General features: G+C 38.4%; 2 protein-coding genes across 2 annotated transcripts in view; one reads left to right on the top strand and one right to left on the bottom strand.

Moving 5' to 3' along the window:
* Positions 1-463: 463 nt before the first annotated feature.
* On the bottom strand, positions 464-20,013 carry crata (carnitine O-acetyltransferase a). Its single transcript, XM_084745375.1, has 14 exons — positions 19,861-20,013; positions 17,496-17,792; positions 17,287-17,405; positions 13,933-13,986; positions 13,243-13,408; positions 12,027-12,201; positions 11,041-11,219; positions 7,083-7,183; positions 6,741-6,860; positions 5,019-5,141; positions 3,427-3,562; positions 2,038-2,100; positions 1,653-1,790; positions 464-1,077 (listed from the first exon to the last, which is right to left on the bottom strand). Exons 1-14 carry the CDS (start codon positions 19,885-19,887, stop codon positions 862-864), a joined length of 1,914 nt encoding a protein of 637 aa, XP_084601501.1. The 5' UTR covers positions 19,888-20,013; the 3' UTR covers positions 464-861.
* An 827-nt stretch (positions 20,014-20,840) lies between these two features.
* The window catches only part of ptpa (protein phosphatase 2 phosphatase activator), a 39,186-nt gene continuing 33,638 nt past the window's right edge, over positions 20,841-26,388 (top strand). The window contains exons 1-4 of the mRNA XM_084745376.1: positions 20,841-20,959; positions 21,964-22,073; positions 22,573-22,659; positions 25,093-25,218. Of these exons, the coding sequence (XP_084601502.1) occupies positions 20,935-20,959; positions 21,964-22,073; positions 22,573-22,659; positions 25,093-25,218 (348 nt within the window). The 5' untranslated portion in view covers positions 20,841-20,934. The remainder of the gene's footprint in view (positions 20,960-21,963; positions 22,074-22,572; positions 22,660-25,092; positions 25,219-26,388) is intronic.

Genomic DNA, 26,388 nt, shown 5'->3' with positions numbered 1-26,388 from the left:
AAACCATAATTCTTATTTATCTTTGATTTAGAAGAACTACAGAGTTGACATGTTATGGTTGAGACACATCTGATAGAAATATTATTGAATGAATTTGTCTAAAAATAGAAAGTTTACCAGTTCTTGAGCAGTATTTCTGCCTTTTTTTTAAACCAGGAAGTGAGACAGGGATTTCTTTTGTAGAGCTTTTATAGAGCTTTCTGCATGAAAATTAAAATGAAATGCTTTGATAATCTGTCAAATCAGATATTAGTATATCTGATATTTATTGGCTAAATTGCACTGATACTGGTATCACCTGATATCACTGGATAGGCAAATATCGGACAATAATTTATCAGATATTTCTGGTGCATCCCAAATGTTATCATAACAAATGCATGTGTACAGCTGTTCATATTCACCACAGTGACTGCACTCTGAAACTGAGGCTGCTAAATTACTAAAAGTACCAAATCTTACATAATGCTACTTTAATAAAACCAACAGTTGATTGTTAGATCTGGATTCATCAGGTGATTTGAAAAAGGAAAATAAAAATGAAAATATCCATCAAAAAGATCATTTCTGTTGATTTTTCAGTGTTTCACTTTGAAACAGAAATGACTGAAACAAATAATTGTGCTTCATTATTAAGTGAATGTACGTGTGAATTGTACCAGCAGAGGAGCAGCACGGCCCGGTCATCTAAAGTGCATGACGGTGATCAGTAAGAGAACACTGGTTCAGACTATCACCAGGAGCGGTGGAGTCTTTCACCAGGTGAGGGGTCCAGTCACACAAACGTCGCTCAGTCTTCCTCACTCGCCCTGCAGCGACCGCTTCATCTCTGAAGAGGTCAGTAAAAAGTCTGAAGCAGCTTCACAGTTTGGCTCTTGGGGTTTGTTCCAGCACTGTCCTCATGTCCAGCAGCGCGTCCTCCACGGCCTGCACCAGACGGGATGCGTTCGTGTCTTCACAGGCGTTGAAGGATGAGACTGCAAAGTTGATGTGATCCTCCATGGGGTTGTAGCACACGCCGTATCCGTTGGATACGACTGGGCCGAAACACATGACGCAGTCGGTCTTAGACGGCACCTTGTGAAGAAATGAGAGTGTGGTGGTTAGTTAGAAAACTGTTTTGGTTAGAGGGTAAAACACCAAAGGTGGAAAAAGTACACACATTCACTTAATTTCTTGTCTTGTCACCTAATTTTTCTCCTTATATCTCGCCACGTCTTTTTTGTCTTGTGTCATGTTACTGTTCCATCCATTTAGGCTGAAATCTGTCTTAATGTTGGGAAGGTGGTGTGCAATGATGCAAAATAAAAATAAGCAATAATAATAATTCCCCTCAGACAATAAAAGTAATGAGCCGATTTTGAACATGCAAGGACTAGAAAGTAAAGATATTTGTGTCCAAATGTAGGGAGTAAAAGTAAAAGATTGTCAGAAAAATAAATACTCAGATACAGATACCTGAAAAATCTACTTAAGTAATTGACACCTCTGTCCAATAGTTACCTACAAACTACTAGTACTTTATACTTCTGATGTGTACTTGCATAAATACTTTGGCACAAAGCAAACTTTTTTTTTGAGAACAGATCATAGAAAGATATATATATAAGAATATTTTTATATTTTTTGTCAGTTTCAGTCCTGGTCCATACCTGACTTGTAGACAGCTGGTAGTGTAAGGCTTTGGCGTAGGCGGCGTCTTTGAAGAAATCAGGCACGGAGAGTTTTTCCTCAACAGCCACCATCTTAAGGCCCAGGAGGTGTCTGTCTATGGCCTGGCCACTGATGGCCTGCGGGGACAGAGAGAAGTCATGTTTGACATGTTAGTCACCAGATACTAAACAGCTGGGAACTGTAATTTTGAACAAACATTACTCAAACAGGAGGAAATAGTGCACATGTGTTCAGGCTTTGATACAAAACTTGTTAGTAGTAAAAATCACTGTAGGTTTTGTTCTGCACATGAGATTAGTTGATAAAAAGAAAAACATATATTCTCCTTAACTCTCTGCCAGTCGTGGTGCTGTGAATACTCACCATGTTAGTGTATGACCTGTGTGCTTTCACAGCTTTCTCCAGTAGATCCACCTTCTCTGTGTTCTGTGAAGAAGACAGTCACACGTCTTATATGGTGCCTATAAAAAGTGATCGCGCCCTGGATGTTTTCTCCTTCTGTTGCTTTTTAAAAATGTAATCATGGTCAATTTCATTTAGCCAAAAAATTACAAAACCCTATTTAAATGTCAAATTGAAAACAGATTTCTACAAAGTTATGTCAAATAAATAAAAATATATAATGTAAAATAAGTGACTGCATAAATATTCACCCCTTCCAAGTCAGTATTTAGTAGATGCACCTTTGGCTGCAATCACAACACTGAGTCTATGTGGACAGGTCTCAATCAGGCTTTTGTTCAAGACTATTGTTCAAATACATTTAAAAAAAAGAAATAAATTGAAAACCTTGTGTGCAACACTGAAATTCCTCAGCAGTAAAGCTACTGAAACCTCAAATCCAACAAAGCCTTCTAACTATGTGATTTAAAGTCGTAAGTACATTATATTAAGCATCTATTTTGAAATATTGGCATTTAAGTTTTGTGCACTTTCCTGACATTTGATTTGAATTGGTTGTGGTTATAATTTGACACTTATTATGAAAATTACACAATTAATTGTGCAAAAAATCCATGTAAATTGTCCCACCAAACAGGTGCAACAAAACATCTCTTAGGGAACTGAAGCTGTGTTGTGCCACACTCCTTTTAAAAAAACTTTTTACCTCACAGAACACAGGAGTTGCTGGTCTAACTCTGCCTTCAGCCACAGCAAGTAAGCTGGATAGTTTGGATCCAAGTAAATGAGTTAGAACACCAAAGTCACACAATTACACAAACTAACTAACTGATGGTGTCAGTGGTAAACCAGCAACTCCTGTGTTCTGGGAGGTAAAATTACTTTGATGTTTTCAAAGGAGTCTGGTCGCTGTGAAGAGAGAGAGCGCAGATGGTGGCATCAGTTACGCCATTTATTTTCACTCAGGTTTTTGTCGATGCTTAATGAGAACCTCATCTTTGATATCTTGTACGCATTTTTGCTATTTCAAGCAAAAATCTGAGACTTTAAAAGAATAAATGTTAGTCATTATACATCATCACTTTGTCTTTGGTTCCATCTCTGGTTTTATCTTGTTTGGACTTGATGTATCCAGTGATGTGTTTGTCATGTGGCTCTTTGGTCATGAGCTGTTGCGTGACACAGCTGTAGCTTCTGTTTGAATCTGACTGCTCTATCATTAAGTATTTATGCTAAATGACTCATCTCAGTATCTCAGTTTTTGGGTTATAATCCGAGTTGGTTGATTTACTGACAAAACAGCTGCTGTAAATACAAATAGAGTCTCCTGAATGTCTCCTGTCAGCTGACCTGTTTGCTGGGATCATCAAAGGCCTTTACAAAGGCAGCAGAGGCGTTTGTGGCTGATCGGATCGTATCTGTCCGGCCCAGTCTGAACATACGCAGGGAGGCGCTTTCATATGTAGCACAGCAGCGTCGGTACATCCTGCAGGGACAAGAGGACAGAAGCTGTGAGAAAACTCTGGAACACTGTTGCTGCTGCTGCTGCTGCTGCTGAGTCACTGCTGCCTTTATGACTAAAGCCACTCAGAAAATACTGGCTTTACTGCATTAAAATTCTAAGAATCAACCGCCTTTGCTCTTGCTCTTCATAGTAAGAATTAACATGTACAAAGAACTTTAAGACTAGGTTGTCTCAACAAAGATTCATTTAACTGAGATCAACTCCAATCAGAGTAAAAACTAGGTTTAAAATGGTTACTGCAGATAAGGGGTGGGCGGTATAAACGGTATATGGTAGAAACGATATGAATTTGGCCAACAGTAGAGATTTTGACTATACCGGCTTACTGTGATAGCGCATGTTGATGATGTCATCAAGCTTTTTTGCACAATAAATGTTCTTAAAATGGCATTCTGTACTATTTAGAAGTGTGTTTATTCTGCTGCAATGTATCTGCTATGTGAGTATGTTCAGAAACAGTCATTTTCTCTCTCACACACACACACACACACACACACACACACACACACACACACACACACACACACACACACACACATATACAGAAGAAAAGAATATATTGCAATATATATCGTTACTGCATATGCTTCAAATTATACCACAATATAAAGTTTAGGCCATATCGCCCAGCCCTACTGCAGATTCTCTGAGTGAGCAATTTTACTATTTTGTCTTTTCTGTCACCTGTGTTGATACAGCAATAAAGTACTGAATTTAACTGTTGTACAATAACTTGATTAGTTTGCTCAATCCAACTCAAAAAGGAGGACATTTAAGAGTTAAACCTCCTCATGTTTTGGTGCAATAGAACTGAAATTAATCTAGAGTTAGAGTTAAAAACTATACTCAGGTTTAAATTAAAGGTTTCTTAATTTAAAGCTAGCTTAAAAGTATGACGCAACATAATTTTGATGATTTTAAAAATTCACTACACTGAAATTTTGCATATTCTTTTAAACCTTGAATACTTAATGAAGACAAGGTGTAGAGCTACATTTAAGACATTTCAACAAAGTAATTCAACTTATTTTGCAAAAAGAAACATCAGACATGAGATGAGTGCTCAGCTGCCAGGCTTTAATCGTGGCCATTAAACTAAAGTTTTAATTCATTTAAAAAGAGACACTTGAATCCAGAAGGTGTACACTTGTATTCTTTCATTTCATAAAGGAAAATAGTTGTAAGAACATTATCTTTTTTGTCATTTTGTCCGTTTATTATGGTTGTTTTTTTGGATGTAGGGGTGTGTAGCGCCTTTAAAGTAGCAAAGTACCAAAAAAAACTGAGGGAAAGCAACTCACTTAATGGATAGAAGAATCTCTGTTGCAGCTTAACTGTGTGTTTTTACATGAAACTCTTAAGTTATTCTTAGAATGAAAAACAGTCCATCCATCCACACCACTCTCCAGCCTCTTACCTGTAGTAAGCCAGTTGTAGAGCTACTTGTATGAAAGCATCAGGGCTCATCTTGTGGGCCTTTGGGACATTTTTCCCAAAGTGGCCAAAAACAATGACCCTCATATCCAGGTCCTTGGCCAGCCTGTGGTGGGAGAGATGTCAGGAAACTGAGACCCGGTCCATCTGATATGAGGTATAAATATGCACAGATGAGGATGAAATTATTAGCACTCCTATGAAAATTTAATTTTTTCAAAAGTATTTCTCAAGTGCCGTTAAACAGAGCAAGGAATTTTGAAACACAGCTTTTCCTTCATCCTAGTTTTATTTTGGATGCTTGCGTTATTTTACTTTGCACACAGAAACTAAAGTATTTCACAAAACCAAAAACTACCAGGGTCAAAACTGTTAACCCCCCTGATGCTAATAGTCAGTTGTGTGTCCTTTTTGCTGGATAACAGCCTGCAGTCGTTTGTTGTAGTTTTCAACAAGTCTCAGACTCTTCTGATATGGACCCTGGTCTTCAGTTCAACCCACAGGTTTTCAGTGGGATTCATGTCAGGTCTTTGTGCAGGTCGGTCAGTAATGTCCACTTTGGTCTTCTGGAGGAAGTTCTTCACCAGGAGTAACGTATGTTTTGGGTTGTTGTCATGCTGGAAGACAAAGCGACGACCCAGACCCAGTTTTGCTGCTGACTGCTTGATCTTTTCTTTCAAAATCCTCACATATTCTTCTTTCTTCATGATTCCTTCCACCTTGATGAGATTCTCAGTTCCAGACTCATTGAAGCATCTCCACATCATAATACTCCCACCACCATGTTTCACTGTGGGGACGCTGTTCTTTGAGTTATACGCCTCTCCATTCTTTCTCCAAACATAAGCAACGTCTCTGTGGACCAAGAGCTCTGGTTTTGTCTCATCTGACCAAAGGACACACTTCCAGTATGTTTGTCCAGGTTGTCCTTAGCATACTTCAGTCTGGCTTGAAGGTGTGTCTTCTGCAGAAGTTTTTCTTGGTCTGGAACCTCACAGTCCATTCTTGTGCAGGACTCTAGTGACTGTCTTCTTTGAGACTACAATTCCTGACTTGGCTCAGTCATTCACTCCTGTCCTGGCAGTTGTTCTGGGGTCTTTAAGACACGTCTCTCACTAGTTTTCTTTACAGAGTCTTTCTCTTCCTCCCTCTGCCAGACTTCTTCTGTCCTGTGTGGCTCTCTTTGAATTTCTTGATGATACTTTTCACTCCAGTTCTTCACACTTGGAAACATTGTGATAACTTTGTAAATCCTTCTCCTGCTTTGTGAGCACTGATTCTTTTTCTCAAGTCTAAACAGATTTTTTGTTTTTGTCATGATGCTTTCTCAAGTGTCGGCTCAAACCCTTACTGAAGTTTTTATACTGTGTGTAAATTAGAAGATAACCTTCAGTTTAAACTTGGTTTTACAAGCTTTGAGCATTACAAAGGTCAGTTCTAAATGGGGCTAATAATACTGACCCTGGTAAAAAAAAAAACCTGAAATAATTCTGTTACTGTGTGAAAATAGAAATAATTGATGATTTCTAAAGAAAACTAGTATGATTAGAAATGCTATGTTGAAAATTCCTTGCTCTGTTAAAAAAAGCACTTGGGAAAATTTTGAAAAAAACTTTAAATTTCATAGGGGGGCTAATAATTTTGTCCTCCACTGTATATACTTCTTATACTGGTCACTGAGTGCAGTTACAAAATCTGCCCTCACGTGTTCATGCTGTTCTTGGCTTCCTCAATGTCCTTCTTGATCTCAGTCGTGATGTTGAAGTGCAGTTTCTTGGGCATGGGCAGAGGCACCATGGGAGACCGAATCATCTCTGGCTTCCTCCTGTTACCACGAACAAGACAGAACAGAAATGACACATGAGATAGAACAAATACCGCAGTCAGAGAAAACAAAGTCAAGGTTTTCTAACTGTGATTTCCTGTCAGAATGTTGTGATTTTGTTGTGAGTCTCTGTGCACTCTCCGTCTCGTTGCTGACCTTTCAAAAACTCCAGACACCCAGAGACTCACACCACAGAGCCGAGATCATCTTTGACCTACTTACGTGTACTCTACAACATGGTCGATCAAGGCCACTATGGGTGGGCCCTCAGCTGGAGCGTGCTCGTAGTTCGCTCCGCATGCCCCGTCCGCTCCGATAATAAACTGAGAAGAAAGGTCGGAAACTTTTAGAGAGCAAAACACAAAATAAGAAGGAGAACAGCCTGAGGAATCTGTTAAATTATTACATGATCAATTTTACACTGGTATTTACATGAAAAGTTCCAGTTCTGTTTAAGCAAGTCAAGTCCTTCAGGGAAGTCAAAATCATCAAGTCAAAATGTTAAGTAAATAAATCATATTGAATGTGAATGTGAGGACAATCTGTGTCTCTGTGTCTCTAGAGGCTCTGTTGTTGGAGGTCCTAGCACAGTGCCTTGAAAACTATTCACCCCCCTTGGTTATTTACATATTTTGTTACATTACAACCTGTAAATTAAATGTTTTTTAATCTGAATTTCATGTAATGGATCTGCACAAGTTCTGGTGCAACCAATTACCTTCAGAAGTCATATAATTAGTGAAATAAAGTCCACCTGTGTGCAATCTAAGCGTCACATGATCTGTCAGTAAATATACACCTTTTCTGAAAGGCCCCAGAGGCCACAACACCACTAAGCAAGAGGCACCACTAACAAAAAAAAAAACATGAAGACCAAGGAGCTCTCAAAACAAGTCAGGGACAAAGTTGTTGAGAAGTACAAGTCAGGATTGGGTTATAAAAAAAATATCCAAATCTTTGATGATCCCCCAAAGCACCATCAAATCCATCATCATCAAATGGAAAGAACATGGAACCACAACAAACTTGCCAAGAGAGGGCTGGCCGCCAAAACTCATGAACTGGGCAAGGAGGGAATTAGTCAGAGAGGCAACACAGAGACCAAAGGTAACCCTAAAAGAGCTGCAGAGTTCCACAGCAGAGATCTGTCCATAGGACCACAATAAGCTGTACACTCCACAGAGCTGGGCTTTATGGAAGAGAGGCCAGAAAAAAGACATTACTTAAAGATAAAAATAAGAAAGAATGTTTTGAATTTGTCAAAAGGCAAGGCAAGACTCCCCACATGTATGGAGGAAGGTGCTCTGGTCAGATGACACTAAAATTGAACTTTTTGGCCACCAAGGAAAACACTATGTCTGGCGCAAGCCCAACACATCTTATCAACCCAAGAACACCATCCCCACAGTGACACATGGTGGTGGCAGCATCATGCTGTGGGAATGTTTTTCAGCAGCAGGGACTGGGAGACTAGTCAGAATTGAGGGAAAGATGCATGGTGCTAAGTACAGGGATATTCTTGAGCAAAACCCGTTTCAGTCTGTCAGTGATTTGAGACTGGGACAGAGGATCATCTTCCAGCAGGACAATGACCCTAAGCATGCTGCTAAAGCAACACTCGAGTGGTTTACGGGGAAACATTTAAATGTGTTGGAATGGCCTAGTCAAAGCCCAGACCTTAATCCAATTGAGAATCTGTGCTCAGACTTGAAGGAGCTGGAGCAGTTTTGCCTTGAGGAATGGGCAAAAATCTGTGTGGCTAGATGTGGAAAACTCATAGAGACTTATCCAAAGTGAATTACAGCTATAATTGCTGTAAAAGGTGGCTCTACAAAGTACTGACTTTAGGGGGTGAACAGTTACGCATGTTGAAGTTTTCTGTTATTTTGTCCTATTTGTTGTTTGCTTCTCAATAAAAAAAATAAATAAATCACATCTTCAAAGTTGTAGGCATGTTCTGTAAATGAAATGATGCAAACCGTCAAACAATCCATTTTAATGCCAGGTTGTGAGGCAACTAAACACGAAAAATGCCGAGGGGTGTGAATACTTTTGCAAGGCACTGTAGGTCTTTCAAGGTAAAGCAGGTGCAGGACAGGAGCCAGGTTAAAGGGCAACTTCAGTGTTTTTCGATCAGGATCCTTTTTTCCCGCGTTTTTGTGTTTAATTAACTAATAGAGACAACACTTTTTGAAATTGGTCCGATAATACGTCTGTAATCTTGGTGTACTAATAAACTAAAAAAAAAAAAAGCTCATCCAGACTGCTGGGGCGCAAATATTAACCAGCCCAACCAAGAGAACAGCTCATATTACACCAGTCTTAAAATCTCTGTGCTGGCTCCCTGTCAGCTGTAGACTTAGAGTTTAAAGTGCTGCTACTTGTCTATAAATCCCTGAATGGTTTGAGCCCAGAGGACATTTCTGATATGCTCGACAAAGATGAAACTAGTAAAGCTCTGAGGTCCATGGATGGATTTACTAGTTTAGCCCAGAGTCCAAACCAAACTTGGTGAAGCAGCATTTAGTTGAGATGTTGTTTGTGCCTGGAATAAACTGCCTGATGATTTTAAATCTGCTCTTAGCAATTTTGAAGTTCAGATTAAAAACTTTTCTTTTTTCATGTGCCTGCAACTGAGTACTAAAATTTGCACTCACTGCACTTTAATCCTGAACTAGAACTCTCATCACTCCCACTGAGAGCGGTGTCCTGGGCTCAGCTGAGCTCTGCTTGCTTACTAATGAGTGAGAGCACTACAGCTGTCAGTCATTTAAAGAGCTGCTACGTAGACTTATGGGCCATTATGGATAATCAAAGTGTGTCCACTAAAAGTGTTTGTTTTGCCACTGACCGGCTCAGATTGTTATTCTAATGGTGCAGACGCACCAAATCCTACACTGATGGATCTTGACGCAACACAACACTCCACACTTTTACCAGTGGGCAGTGCTGGATTTTGGCTGAAATCTCTTCAACACGATGGCCGGGTCAAAAACGTGATCATTTTTCAGGTAGAGAGTACACTAAAATATGTTCTTGAAAACAATTTAGGCAAGAAACAGATAATGCAGTGACAGAATCTTGTCCCATGTTTGATCAGAGTTTCATGAGTCTGCTTTAACTAGAGGTCTAGTTGTGAATATGCAAATTCGGATACAGCAAACAATCTGTCAACTTGCTGTGCTGTACCCATCATGCACTGCGTGGTTGGATCTACTCTAGGGCTGCAACTAACCATTATTATCATAATTGCTATATCGAATGATTATTTTCTCGATTAATCAGTTGATAGTTGTTTGTTTTAAAATGTGGAAAAATAGTGGAAAATGTCAAGCAGTGTTTCCCAAAGTCCAGGATGTCGTCAAATGTCTTGTTTTACTCACATCAAAAAGATATTCAGATTACTTTTATAAAGATGTACATAAGGAAACCAAAAACGCTCACATTTATGAAACTGAAATCAGGGAATTTTGGCTTTTTTCTTTAAAAAAAACCCTCAAACTTAAAAATTATTTATCAAAATAGTTTGTGATTAATTAATTAATTAAATCTAATTTACTCCTCTCCATAAAAACTTATTTGGTCTGTACCATAAGTGTCAAACATTAAGGAAAGAAAACCTACAGAGACTTTTTATTATAAACTTATCCACCCACCAACAGTAATTTTAACATTGTAAAACATACTTCATTTAAATTCAATAGAAACAAACTAAACAGCTTGGCTCATCTTTCCAATGTTCCAACTCTGATTTGGCCGAAATAAATCCTTCATTCAGGTAATTAGATGTGAAAATATTGATTGAGGAGTGAGAGGGAGGTCGGACATTGGAGAAGCAGGGAGGGTCCAGGTTAAAAAAATACCTTCACTTCCCTTCAAAGGCCAGATTGTACTAAAAAAGAACACGTGTTGTCTTATAGTTGATCTAAATGGCGTCACTGGAAGTCATAGAGGTGTTTGAACACAGAGATAACAGCACAGTTTGTTCACATGAAATCTGACTGAATAGTTCTATAAAGAGAGCGAAAGGAGTCAGGGTTTGAACTTTGAACATCTTTGAGGAGACATTGTCTAAAATGTGTCACTCACTCATCGGGGCTAAGAGCTGTGGGAAACATTAGCTAAACTATTACTAACAACTACACTTTAACTGTGTGTAAAAATAGCAGCTGTGGGTCACCTGCAGCGTCTTGTCAAACCAGCGGTTGCCACTGTTCCACTGGCTGCCTCCTCCATGCAACATCTGGACGGCAGCACAGCTGCGGTACATGTCATCAGACACTCGAGGCATCGCTCCGTCCAAACACAAAGTGAAGATGCTCCTCTGGATGGCTGACACTGACTCTTTGTTGGTCTTATCTGGACACATCAAGTACACACACACACACAAAGTAAACATTAAGTTATTACAGTATGTAATCAGAGTGTAACTTATGGAGATATACAGACATTTTACACACTGGATCTATTTACAGTTTGCATATTAGGGATATTAAATGATTTATCCCTGTGTTACTATAACTCATTTCAATGTTATTTTTGAAACACGCTTCCATAATTTACTTCTACAATCAGGGCTCAACAATAAAGCTTGTGTGGGGAAAGTAAAATGCCATGCTGGGAAATTAAGTATAGCCTAACTGGGCAAGTGGTAAAATTAACTTTTTTTTTTTAAGAAAAAAATATTTTTAATAATGATTAATCATTTATGGTTAGTTATTTTTTATGCAGAAAGGCTGCATTATTCACCCAAATGCTGAGATTTCCTCTTTCCTCTGCTATTTATCATATTAAAGTGAATATCTTTGGGTTTTGGACTGACAAAACAAGAAATTTAAAGACATCACCTTGAACTTTGAGAAGCTGTGATGGATATTTTTCACTATTTTCTGACATTTTGTAGACCTTGCAGTCCTAGACTGAACATGACAATTAACTTCTTTGCTGTTATTTGATAACCGCTAAAAATACAACAATTCATACAATTGACTTAAAGCTTTCTGACCACAAACAAAAACAAAACAACATTTAAGTTGTGCCCTGCTGCTGAATGCAGCTACAATTTATTTAATCTCTTCTTTTATGAAACTTTAAAAAGTGCTCTGTGCACACTTGATGTCAGCGATCTGAGCAGACTTCAGCGGACTCAGCAGTCTCTGAACTCACCCTTGATGAGGTTGACGTAGGCTTTGCCCCAGGCGTCTCGATGCTGGGTGGTGAGGATGCCGACAGGCACCGTGTTGGTCTGTTGTGAGGAGCTGCAGATCCTCTCCAGCTGAAGGCAGAGCTGATCAGCAGTCAGCGGAGTTCCATCGCTGTTGTACACGTCCAACACAAAGAACTGATTCCAGGAGGAGGAAGACAAAGAAAAAGAAAGGCTCAGTCAGGCTTCTCGCTTTTAGTGGAAAACTGTCAGTTTACCAGACGTAATTACAGCTGCAGCAGCTAGCAAGAGTCCAGTCTAGACCTGCTCTGTATGAAAAGTGCCCTGAGATAATGTCTGTTATGATTAACTATTTAAGTAAAACTGATTTGAATTGACTTTTAAAATGAAGTATTGTTTTTTTTTTGTTTTTTTTTTTATATATTAGATTTTTGTTGAGCATTTCTCTTGAATCAAACATAAATACATTGTCAGAAATAAGGCTGCAGCTCATGATTATTTTCATTATTAACCTTTAGATTATTTCCATGATTAATCAATAAATTGAGTAGTCTATAAACTTCACAAAAAATTGTGAAGAATGTTCATCACAATTTCCCACAGCCCAAAGTGACATCAACAGATTGCTTCTTTTGTCCAAACAACAGTCCAAAACTCAAAGACTCTTCATTTAACAACATAAATGACAAAGAAAAGCAGCAAATCCTCACATTTAAGAAGCTGTAAACAGAAAATGTTTGACATATTTACTTAAAAAGACTGCTGATGATTAATCAATTATTAATTGGTATTTTAATTTTCTTTTGATTACTTAACTAATCTTTGCAGCTCTAACAGGAAACCCGAAGAAGACATCAAGCAATGGTCTCCCAGACCCAAAAACTTTAAGAAATCCCAAAACAGACCCAACAAATTATAAAAATCTGAAGACCCGAGGCCTGTAACACAGAGCACAATTAGTGGGTTTGACTCTGGTTTTCACAAACAGGTTCACTTTTAAGTAGATCACTATGGCAGCCTAATGCCGCATAGCTACTGTGTCCATAACTGGTTCAGTTCAGAGTATTAGATCAAAAAAATATAAGCAGACCATCTCCTAGAAAAATGGATTCATCGTTCTATTACTTATTCATAATAGTTTGTTCTTTATGAGACAAAGCACCAAGTTGTCATTAAACAGATCGACAGAGATGTGGGACGGGGGCCAGTGCTCCTCACCTGGAAGTTGTGGACCACAGTGATGTGTCTGGGGGGCTTAGAGCTCTTGGCGTGGTTCACTATTGAGTCTCTCTTCAGACCGGGGATGCGGCAGGACGACAGCACTTCATAGTACTGATTCATACACAGGGGCTTCCCCCCCAGATATTCAACTGGAAGTGTCTCACTGAAAAACAGACGATATTTCTAAGAAGGTTTGAAGGAAAACAAACTTTAATTGTAGAGGATTCCATGTGCAAAACACAAAGAAAAAGAATACAAAAAAAGTTTGATAGGGGAGTTTATTGGTAGATTTAAATTTAGATTCTTACGTACATAAACTAAAGGACAACAAATGCTGAGAGGAGAATGTTCTTATTAAGATGAGAGAGCAAATTCATCAATCTTAGTTGGTCAAATCCCAACTCATAGCTCTTCAGACAAACTGGTTTTATATTTGTGGCATTAGGGGGAAGAAAAAAAAAAATCAGTATTACAATATTTTCAAGCATGCCATTTACAGTAAAGTAACTGCACTGTAACTTTTGGCATTTAATGTATGTAAACGACAACGTGTGTTCCGAAGTTGTGTGAACCAATCAGGTCCAACTTTTACTTGGCATATTTGGCAGAAATAGCAATCAGAAACTAAAAGACAAAAAGGGGCTGGTATTTGGTCAGTAAGAAGAACTTTTTAAGGTCAGTACTCACTTGTCAATCATCGTCTTAAAGTCCAAAACGCCTGCTATCAGTTTGGCAGCAAATCTAAAGAGAGACATCATGATTCATATTCATTTACATCTTAACTTGGATGGACAATTTCTTATGTTGGTTAAAAAAAAATACAGTTTGTGTCTAAAATCTTTAAATGAAAGACAGAACAGATCACAGCACAGTGGAGCTGCATGATGTTGAAGAAATTGTGTGGGGTTGTAATTTGAAGTCTAGAGACATAAAACATACTGGATTAAACTGGAGTTTGATATCAGTGTTTCCTCTATCCTGGTCCTCAGGGCCCACCGCCCTGCATGTTTTAGATGTTTCTCTGCTCCAACACACCTGATTCACATGATCAGCTCGTCATGAAGCCTCTGCCTGAAGCCTGATAACAAGCTGACCATTTGAATCAGGTGTGTTTTGGGAAACATCTAGAACATGCAGGGCGGTGAGCTCTGAGGACCAGGATAGAGGAAACACTGGATATATATTGTTAGATAAAACAATAATGTTCAAAAGTGATTATCAATGGGTCAAACCATTCATGTATATGCATCAACGTCCTGTGAGACATGAATCTGATCAGATCATTACACCATCTGGCCCTGTTCAGATCTGGTATTAACATGCACCTGGGTATCTGATCACATATACATACATGCATCCACCATGCATTTGAGACCCAGCTGCAAAGACCACGTTCAGAGGTGGTCTGGGCCACATGTGACAACATTCTTTCAGCAGGAGGCTTTGGTGTTGTTAGGGTTAGGCTACTTTTTAAATGGCACCAGTGCCTGACTTTTTATTACTAAAGCAAATTTGAACTTGAAATTGAATAACATATCAAAACACATAATTTATAAAATCACACCAAACTACAATAACTTAATGCTAAATAACAGTTACAGTACTGATAACAGCAGAATAAGTTCTGAGTTGGTGTTCTACAACCTTCAGCTTCAAACTTAAGAACGTCTTTAGCAGTAACAGCAGTATGTATGAGAATGTGTCCTGGGCCACACTGCAAGACCACCTACTAACTGACGTCCTGTACGTCCACACGAAAAAGACATCTGATTTTCATTTGGTTCACTGTAAGTGTGTGTGTCCAGCTCATAGTTCAGTTATAAAATACCAGCACAGAACAGACTGTCTCTCCTGCCAGGCTGCTGACAGCACAGGTAAAACATGATGCTCATGTAGGCTGATATAGTTTAGTGTGGCGACAGGTAGTCAAGTCTTTGTACTGAAGGGAAAAATGGAAAGTAATGGACATTCAACTGACAGTTGGCACCAGAAATACTAGTCAGTTAAACTACTTGTTAATGTACAACAGCAGTTAAGTGTCGTGTCTAAGATGTAATGCACTAGCCGAGGCTGCAGCTCTGGCAGATGGCAGCCCTCATCTACCCTCACTGATGCCTGGATGGTCCCCATGTTGTAATAAGCAAAGCGGGACAGACAACATCTGGTAAAACCAGCATGGTGGTATTATGATCCAGAATGAAGATATGGTGTTATGTAGGCTGTCAGTAAAAAAAACTGGCACTCAACTGGAGTGTAACCTCATTCAGTGCAGGCATGAGGACGTTAACCTGCAAAGAAAGAAGCCCGCTGGTGTTAGCACTACTAATGTTAGCTACACTGTGTGGTAGCTTACTTTAACTGCATGTACACAATGTCATTTATGACTAAACTGACATTGTGTACCCACAGACACTGTGATCGAGTGCAGCCTGAAAACATAACACATTCAGTGAGTTGTTGTCGTGTTTTGTAGGATAATGTGCACTGTTCTTCATGCATGGTGCAAAGGGCCACACATTTCAGCAGCATTTAAAATGTGGTTTGGTTGTTATCGAAGAACGTGACATTTTCAAATGACTATTAATAGACGCAATATTTGTCAGACACTGTTTAACCTTATTAATTAACTAACTGTCCTCAATTTGACAGTTTTCTGACAGTCAACTAGTCTAAAATAAAATTTCTGTTTAATCAATCAAGTCGTCAAGAACATCCCTGATTTGCACAAGGAGCAGGGAGGTAAGAGGTCACTGGAGACACATCTGGAGACACATTTTAATACCAGGAATGAACAGCATCTGACTGTGTGTAAATGGCCTTAATTTTTCAAGAGCAGCTTGAGCGATTAATCAACATAATAAATTATGAAAATACATCAATTTGAATAATGTGTGTTGATGCATCACTATAAACTGCTGCACCCGGTCAGAGCATGGGTTCACCCAGAGAACAAGCTGCAGAGGGCTAGACTTGCCGTGATCATCTAAAGTGTGGGAGTGTTTTAGACAGAGTTTGTCTCTCTTTAGCTCTGCGAATTGGCTATGAGAAATTATCACAGCAGGACAACTGCCCCACGCTACTGCTGGAACTGAAGCACTGAGCAATCTGTCCTCCTGCTACAGCAGCAGCAGCATCGTCCTGTCCACTTTCTGTCAGCACCCACGACGATTATCAACACATGGAACATGCTTCTATCTGTAGAAGTCACTTAAGATAGATTTTCTAGATGTTTCTTCATCACTCTCATGTTAACAGTGATGTCTGCCTCACTGCTGTTAACTTTTACACCGTGCGTCATCTCACAGTGTTATTCAGCTATTTTGTACTTTCTGTTCACTTTATCAGCCACATATGAGTCAGAAATGGCTAAAAATAACGTTCTGGACTGTCTGTAATTCATGTCAATTATGTCCTGTGTCCCACACTGATGCAAAAATACACTGCAAATGATCAGTTAACCTGCATGTGACTCCAGTGATTAACTAACTCCATGTCATTACCAGTTTAAGTCTTAAGTCAAGGGTTGACAACGATTAGTTATTAAATTAATATGCATCAGTTTTTTGTGAATTTGAGGCCCAGAATTTTTCTTATCAGACATTTGACGTGAAGTGTATTTTATATATATACACACATATATATATATATTATATACAGTATAATAGGGTGGAAATTAGACTAACTTTAAAATATGCCACTATTATCATTATTCTAATGTGCTTCATGTGTCTATGTTTCAGGATTATGATTGAATAAATATTGAAATATTAATGACAAAAGTTTTTAGGTAAATGAATTGTTATATAACTGAATAATTAAAAAGTAATAAATGAATTAATATAAATTAAACAATGGATTCATTCTAAAGGAGGCCTATCAAACTATTGTAAATGGGTGCTACAGAGGCAACATGTATGTCTACTGTGACTCAAGATTGTACTGAATGAAGAGATAAGCCACGTAAACATCATGGGACTGTAACTGAAAGTCATGAAATCTTAATTTTTCTTCAAACACATGCTTTCGTTTGTATGTGATCACCTTATTTGTCCCTGCTTATCCCTGAAGTTCATGCGGGGCAAGACCAACCCAGGACTCGAATGAACCACCACAGGCAACCGGTACTCCAGATAAGCAAGCTGCACCCACCACGCTGACAACTGAAGAGACACAGTCAGTGACAGGTCAACAGACGAGTACAGTGATGAAGAAAATCAGTCAAATGTCAGTCGCAGTTATGTTGAGCTCACCCAGTTTTCAGTGCTGCCTGCTCTCTTCTCCAGGTCTCTCTGCAGCTTCTCTCCGATCCCTCCGGGTCTCTTGAAGTCGTCCACCAGCTCTTTAGTGTGCTTCAGCTCGTCCACCTCGATGATGGGCTCCAGGGCGGTAATGTAGCGTTCGCAGGTCTGCTGCAGAGGGGGGACGGGCAGACTGGGCAGTCCCTTCTGATGGGTCAGGTATCTGCCAGTGATCCGAGTCGCTGATACGGGCTTCACCAAGTGACATGGTTTCATCAAGCCACAAGGTTTTCCCATCCCCACCTTCACCTGAGAGACAACAGTGTCCGTTAAAGATGTGCTTTCAGTGTAAGTTTGTTCAAAGAGTGCGTGGTTGTTATTTGCCCAGTCAACTGTAAAAATAACTCCATAATACAGCCTGACTTACTGAAGAGTCTGCTCTTTAATACCATTATTTTTCAAATTCAGGAATATTGTTGCCAGAGATAACATGTAGAGCTGCAACAGTTAACTGACTCATTAATTATTAAATTAATCAACTATTAACTATTTTGACAATCGATTAGTCGCTTTGAGTAACTTTTTAAGAAAAAAAAGTCCAAATGCTCTGATTCCAACTTCTTAAATGTGAATATTTTCTGGTTTCTTTATTCTTGTCTGACAGTAATTTGAATATGTTTAGGTTGGGAGACATTCATCAAATTTTTTCACCATTGTCGGACATTTTATGGGTGAACAACCAATAATCAATTAATTAAGAAAATAATCGACCAATGAATCATAAATCATGATCGTGAAAATAATTGTTGGCTGCAGCCCTAATTGTCATTCTTTCATCACCTGCAACTAAAATAATTCCTTCTGTTAGCCAAAAGTAAAATAAACTAGGTAACCCTTTGTATGAAAACATCATCTATAGCGCATTATGATGGCATTAGTGAATTATAATGCATTCATAATACTTTATGACTACACTAATAATACATAATGCTTTCTTATGCATTGTATCAACAGTCATAGAACATTATAGATGTGACTTACAATCAATTTTATGTTTAAGTGTCTTATTGACTAGTTATAAAATAGAGGTTACAGGAGCAATATGTAGCAATTACACATGCAAGTTGGAGCCATAGACTGTATTTCCAACAGGTTGGAATCATATTTAATATATGATCTATAACTGAAGCGAGTTCATATATTGACAATAACAAGTGACGATGAGTCCTCCATTATAAGTTGATCAGCTGTTTATAACTGAGTTTTAAATGTCTTGAATAAACTGACTTATATGCAATATTCTCATTGTTTTATTTTTTTGGGTGCTATACCAAAATCAGTCACCAGTAGCTTCTTCTTAGCAGCTGAATATTTCATTATGAAGAGACAAAACATGACATATGCATCAGTAAATGCACAAATCATTTGTTTAATTATTTATGCTTATGTCATATCTTGTCTTTCATAAATGGTGACCCCATCTAAAACCAACTGAGCTGCAGTTTTTGGTAGCAGTTGTCCAAATATGTGGGAATCTGTGGCCTCCTTTACAGTGACATATATTTCCGGTAGGGGGCAGTGTGTACTCATTCTCAACTGGACTACAGCTTTGGAAAACATGTCAACAAAAGTACATAAAAGAAGTACATAGCAGTGTAAAAACTAACAACAGAAATATTCACAGAGATATAATCAAAAAGTTCCCAATCCATGTGCGAATTATAGTTATGGAGTGATTATTGATTTTCCACCACTTCAACTATTATGATGATAAGCTGAAAAGCCAAGATGAATTTTAAAGCAAGTCTCCAGCAGGATATAAAACTAGTGCAACCCGAGGGACATGTAACCAGATATACAGTGTTTGCAGGTCACTGGACTGTCTGGATGTGTTGGTCCAAGCAGGTGACATGTCTAATAATACAATAAGTCTGATGATGAGTAACGTTATGTCATATTGTCTTCCTGTATATAATGAATTGTAACTCGTTGTACAGAAACGCAACGTTAAGTACTAGAGCTAACGTTAGCGAATTAAAAGTGAATACTGCAGTCTCGGTCAAGCGCGTCCTTTTTGTGTTGCAGCTACACTGAATCCTAGCTAACTGCTAAATCACCTTTCACCCAGTTAGGTTGGCTAGCTAACTGCTAACACCGCTGTGTTACCTCAGTTCATTAGCTAACTTTGCTAACAGCTTACAAACCGTCGCCACCTAGTTAGCTACCTAGCGTTACCTGATCAATCACCATAATTATAAAGGCTGTGTCACGTCGGCGACAATAACATTAGCTAGTCGGTCAGTCCAGTCTACTTCAGTGAGATAAAGTTGGCTTTTAGCCAGTGTAACAAACACAGTCAGTTAAATGTGCTTCTTACCATAGTTCTGCTGCAAATGCCCCACATTCTGAGTTCAAAGTGTAGAAACGCCCCCAAACAAACACAGTCAGGTCCGTCACTGCTTCAAGTCCAGCAGAGACAGAAAGGACTAGCTAGCTGTTAGCCGGCTGTGTTATTAGCGTTTAGTCAACAGCTGTGCCTCTGACTTCACTACAGCACACACAGGTCAGCTGCTGAACACAGTGAAGTAACTCAGCTGTCAACACCTGCCATAAAGAAGTGAAGGGTGTGACTCATTGTTTATCTCCATGCAGTGTTTATCATCTGATCCAACACATAATAACCAAGTACATTTATTCAAGTTTTGTACTTAAGTACATTAGAGGTATTTGTACTTTACTTGAGTATTTTTTTTTTTACAGGGATGGCCTATTGGTGGCATGAAGCATGTACACATGTGCACATTAATGTACCATTTCTCATATCTTACAGTTTCTCATTCCTTTGTTTAAAATTTGTAGTTCAAAGCCTAATAGTCCTAATCACAGCACAACACAGTGACACTGTACAAATATATATAATATAAAAGCTTCCCTGATTCATCCATTGTAAAAATGCTTTTGCATGATTTATTATTTAAATTATTTAGTCATTACTCTTTACTCCATTCCATTTGTCTGATAGCTTTTGCTACTTTTCAGATTACAATAATGTCCATTGAAAACTATGTATTTCTGCTGATTGTGAATGTTTGTGATAAAAATAAACTGAAGGATGAAATGTTTCTTAATCCCTCCTGGGCATATAACAAAGCAATAAAAAACAAATTATAAATAAAATAACTACAACATCATGCAGGAAAAGGGGGTCAGATATCAAAATATGTTTTGATAAACATCCAAGGCCTGTTTAGTTTTTATACATTTCAATTTTTTTTCTTTTTGTGAATGACCTCATTTAAAAAAAATAGGCTGAGGAAAAATTATGAACCTTTGGTCTGCACAACTGAACCTGGGATGCCATTTACTTTGCGAACAGCGGGGAGCAGTAATGAGTTGTGGCTGTTTTAAATCTGCCTAAAAAAAACCCGCGAAGAAGAGTGTCAGGCTCACCATGGCGGAAACAGAGCAGCAGTCAGGTAAAGCAGCACAGCTCAGTGCTTCTACTCAGTGTTAGCAAATTCTGTTTCTCTTCTGCTACCTTATAATAAAAGCTAGTGCTGTTAGCAGGTACAGCACACGGTCACATTGAATTACTTCACTTCAGCTTTGTTAGATACGAACAAAATGTAACATTATATCAGCGCTGTCCTCAGGCAAAGCTATCTTACACTGAATAACTCACGCTGTCATTTGGGCTGGTCATTGACTTGTATACAAGCTTGCAGCTGTTCTCTGTTATTTTTTTTGCAGTTGTTGTCACACTCTGAAATAATTCCTCAGTTATGTGTTTCCTGTCTGTTCTGTGGTGTGAGCTAGCAGGAGTGAATTTGAAGGAGAGTTTTCAGTGTTGCACCACTCATTTATTCACATCACCAGGATTAAACTCTTTATTTTAAAGACTGAGGGTCAACAAATGCTAATCAATCATGCACACTGATTGATATGACGGATGGAGTCATGTATTCATGTTGTCACTGATGAGAGGTTCTGATTAAAGGGCCAGTCCGTCAATTTGGCATTCGACTCAGATAGAGATGCTTTAGTGCATGCACTGTCTCTAGCTTTTGGAGGGGAGCATGCTAGAGAAAGTTTGGGAACCACTGATCTAATGTTACTTTTACAAACATTAATATTTTATATATTTAACCAAAGGTTGTGCAGGTTGTGCAAATGTGCAGGATTTGTTGGTTGCTGTTTGTAAATGCACTACAGCTGCAGTGATTCATCAATTATTAAATTAATCGCCAACTACTCTGATAATCGAATAATCAGTTTGAGTCATTTTTTAAGGGAAAAAAAGTCTGAAGGCTGAAGTCCAGAAACATCCCGAGCACAGCAAAATAGAATAAAACAAGTAGCTACAGAAAGCATGTCTATATATTGTTGGTAATTATTTAGGAAAATCCTGCGTAATATGCCTGTAACAAAATAGATCCTGGGTAGCTATTTTTATTTAACTGTCTTTACTCAACTTCTATAGGATCCACTCCTGAGGATGAAGCACCTGAAGTCACCGCCAGCAACACCTTCATGGTACCCAAGAAAGAAATCAGCATGGTGCCCGACATGGGCAAGTGGAAGAAATCTCAGGTAGGTTGTCACCTGTGGTTGTGTGACCACGTTTCAAAATCCTCTGTTTTTGTCTGACCTTCAACAGGGCTTCACAATTTGGTAAAAATGTCACACTGCAATTATTTTGACTGAAATTGCGGTTGCAGTCTGTGATACAGTCAGAAATGATCAGTTTTTCATTACAATTTTCATGTTCACAAAAAAAATAATTCAAGTCGTGATGATTATTTATTGAGGTTTGTACCAAACAAACATGTATTCTTGCATCTGAGGAACAAGATTTTTAGGCCACGTCATCTCTGCAACACTGCAGTACTTCATTATAATGCTGTTTTCTCACACATTTTTCCTTTTTCAAAAAATTGTGATTTGATTCTGAGTCTGTGGTTTGGATATTGCACTTGGCCATATTGCGATTTATTGTGATTAATTGTGCAGCCTTAACTTTTAATGTTATGTACAGACAGTGTAAACCAGACCAGCTGACTACACTTTCCACTTTCTCCTCTTCTTCTAGGCATATGCTGACTACATGGGCTTCATTCTCACGCTGAATGAAGGAGTGAAGGGGAAGAAGCTCACATGTGAATATAAAGTGTCAGAGGTATGTTGTCTTTCTTATCAGTGGCTTCTAATAGCATGTTCTGCTAGCCGTATACACTAAAAAGGACTATTATTGTTGGGAAATAAAGGACAGGAAAGGAACACTTTACTCACATAAGAGGCTCAGTGTCACAACTCGACATGAACAGTTTTACTTATCATAACAGATCGTCAATTTGCTCACGTTCAGATTTTATTTGTATAGCCCAGTATTACAAATCACAGTTTGCCTCAGTGGGCTTTACAGTCTGTACAGTGTGTGACCCCCCCTGTTCTGTAGAATCCTAACAAATAAGAAAAAGCTCCACCCAAAACACCCTGTTAACAGGAAAAAAAGGAAGAAACCTCAGGGAGAGTCATGCAGGAGGGATCCCTCTGCTAGGATGGAGAGAAGGATTTAAGTTAATTAACATCTGCATGAAAGTAAAGGGGAAATCAAACGTCTACATGTAGACCATAGCTTGTGTCCACTGATCCCAAACTTTACCAGAAATAAGTTGGTGGATGGACCGGTGTGTGGACAATTATTACTCTTAAATAAACATTTATAAAAATGTTTTTATCTTGGCTGTGAACTTGACGTTGACCTTCATAATATACAAGTTATTTAACATTTTTATCAACCATATACTAATGATAGTTAGTATCTTTACATTCACATGTAAATATTATATACAAGTTACCAAGAGACATTTGTTAACAGAATATAATGCTAATTATAGCGTTGATTAACTGTTAGTTAATGTGTATTGTGGATGTAACTAATATTAAAAGCATCTATTAACTAATTTATGAATTAATACCACAGTTAACTTGTTTATTAAGCATTAACTAGTGTTAATTATTGGACCCTTATTGTAAAGTGTTACAGAGTATTTGGACAGTTTTTATTAAAAAAATCTACAAAAATGATTAATTGATTATCAAAATAGTTATTGATTAATGTAATTAATAATTGATTAACTGATTAACTATTGCAGCCCTGCTTCAGATACCTGTGTAAATGATCCATTTGTGCATATGTGAGTGTACAAGCATGAGGCTTGAAAATTGCATAATTAACCCCCCAATAATACCATATATGGCTGCACTTCCTGCTCCATATGTCAGGAAGTGTTGATTCATGAAAATGAATCAAAAGAGAAACTTAGGAGTTCAGAGTTTGACGTCTTGCTTTCAGAGAGCCATAAAGCAAAATCTGTCACTTCAGCAGTGTCATCAATGGTATTACGGGATCTTCTAAAGCAAAGAACGAGAAAAACAAATGCTGTTAATGTCGTGTTACCTGAGGGTCAGATGGTCACTGGAATAAAGAAGAAATGTCTCCATATAAAAATGGCCTCAGAGGAAAAAAAAAAATGCAACTTGTCCAGAATTTGGTGTCCTCTGCTGGCTATTCAGTTTTAGTTATCATGTTATTATGATAACATATTTTTAGCTGATTTAAGTGTTAAAAATCCTGCAAAAAATATTTTTTATTTCTGATTTCTCTTGGGAAGAATACATTATTATGTTGTATGTGTTATATTATTATGACCCACTTCCCACCTGCAGTTAGTTCATTTTTACATGTGCCTTTACCTGTGAATGTGCATAAATTTATATAACTTTATATACCCGACCCAGTGCAGGATTCCCTCTCCAGAGTGGAGGACTTCAGAACCACAGATCTTAAGTATTGGACTGAACAGGGAAAACTGATGACATACTGTTAGTCAGCTCAGACATGGTCTGGTGTCGTGTGTCATCTTCCTGCTGTCACTACTTTTTTTCTGCAAGCAGTCATTTAAAAATGCAAACATAGCTGATCTCACCCAGCAATTGCTGACATTAACCTGTATTTATGCTTAAACCATCAGATGACTGTAGGATTCTGTTCTGATGGATGTCTGGGTGCAGCGGCACAGAGTTACTGTTCTCTTTAGAGATGCTTTTACGAGCCAGGAAGTAATCACTTTTTTCTACTCTCAGTTTGTCTGAGAACAGAAACAGAACGATATGTCAGTAAGAGCAGCTCAGGTGAAATTCTGCTCTACTGAAACCTGCTGAGTTTCAGCAGAGTGAGCTGTCTGTCTGATCACACCCACCACCAGGAATGATAACAACTAATGGATCATCGATTAATCAGTTGTGAAGAATTCAATTGATAAATAAAATTTAATTGATCTACTATGAAGTAAAGATCTGAAAAATACAGATAATTTGTTAAATATGTAGGCCTCTGTGTTGCTGTCAGAGAGTTTGCAATATGTTGCTGTAGAAATAAAGTTTTGATTGAGGGGGGAAATGCATTGTTTGGTATAAGCAAAATTTATGTTTTTTAATAACAATTAATTGCCCCCATGCCTCCCCCATGCTTGTTGCTCTGACTGCTCTTTGTGCTGATTAAATCCATCCTGTGATGGTTCATCACTGCTGTGTTGTTGTTTGACAGACAGTGGAGAAGTTACTAGACCTTCTGGGGACTCTGGACCGATGGATCAATGAGACCCCTCCTGTTGACCAGCCGTCACGCTTTGGTAATAAAGCCTACAGGACCTGGTACGGCAAACTAGACCAGGTGAGTACACACACACACACACACACACACACACACACACACACACACACACACACACACACACACACACACACACATCAAAGAGCTTAAACTGTTTTACTACTTTTCAAAAGTCTGACACCAAGCACCAATCAGATACCATTGTTGAACATTTTCAAAATGTAGAAGCTGTAAATCTCTGTGTGCTACTTCAGATCTCTCTGCTGTGTGTAAGGTAATGTGTGTCTGTTACTGTATATCGGTTATTAAAGGAAAAATCTATAATATATTTACTGTAAGAAATCATAAAATGACCACAGTATGTCATCAGAGATCAAGGAAACATGCTGAGTTGAAATACTCACTTCTCTGACAACCACAGTGTCCTTTGAAATTTCCATTCTTGGGCCAGAATAACTGTCTTAGTTTGGCTGGTTCACATTAATTAGAGTTCAAAGTAATGTAATGCCAAATTTTTGCCAAACAAATAAGTGTCTGTTTACGAGTTGTAAAAAATCATTAACAAGCTTGTAGAAGGAGTAGATGTTTATAACATTTAAATTGAGCAAAATGTTAATGGAGTCTGGCAGGCAGTCACTTAACTCATCGTCCATTGTGTATTTTGTTTTCAGGATAACAGGCTTAACTTTACATTTATAGACAACTGACAGTTATAAACAGCTGATCAACTTACAGTTGCTTGTTATTGTGCAATTACAGTGTTGTGCCTGTCTTGCACTTGCCTGCCTGCCTGAGCTTCCTCAAATCTGTGGAGGAGGGGGTGGGGAGAAAAACTCACTTCAACCATAGATTGTGTCTGTAGCTCCAACTCACTATTTGGATTGCTATACTCATTTTTGCACACCTAAAGCCTAAGATTTGTGAACTTGTTGTTATAATCCATCAGCGTCATAGCAGCAGACACACCGTCACAGATTTAGCTCTGCTCGCATTTACTATCACTCTCTCCTGCACACTCTGTCTCACTCCACTCAACCACCTTTCATGTTTTTGTCATTTCATCGATGCTAGAAATGCAGCTGTAGCAAGTAACTCTCTATCGCTATGCTCATTCATATTTTAAGATGCTACAAATTATATCCAGCTACAGAAAAGCCTGAAAAGCTGCAGTTAGTAGGGAAGTGCTGGGAGTCGTTGCCATGGAGACGATACACCGTCTCCCTCACTGTC

This window comes from Lutjanus erythropterus, chromosome 20, assembly GCF_056507025.1.
Source record: "Lutjanus erythropterus isolate fLutEry1 chromosome 20, fLutEry1.hap2, whole genome shotgun sequence".
Lineage (NCBI taxonomy): Eukaryota > Metazoa > Chordata > Actinopteri > Lutjaniformes > Lutjanidae > Lutjanus > Lutjanus erythropterus.
Note: the sequence above shows the minus strand (reverse complement) of the source record. Positions and strands in the feature narration are given on the sequence as shown.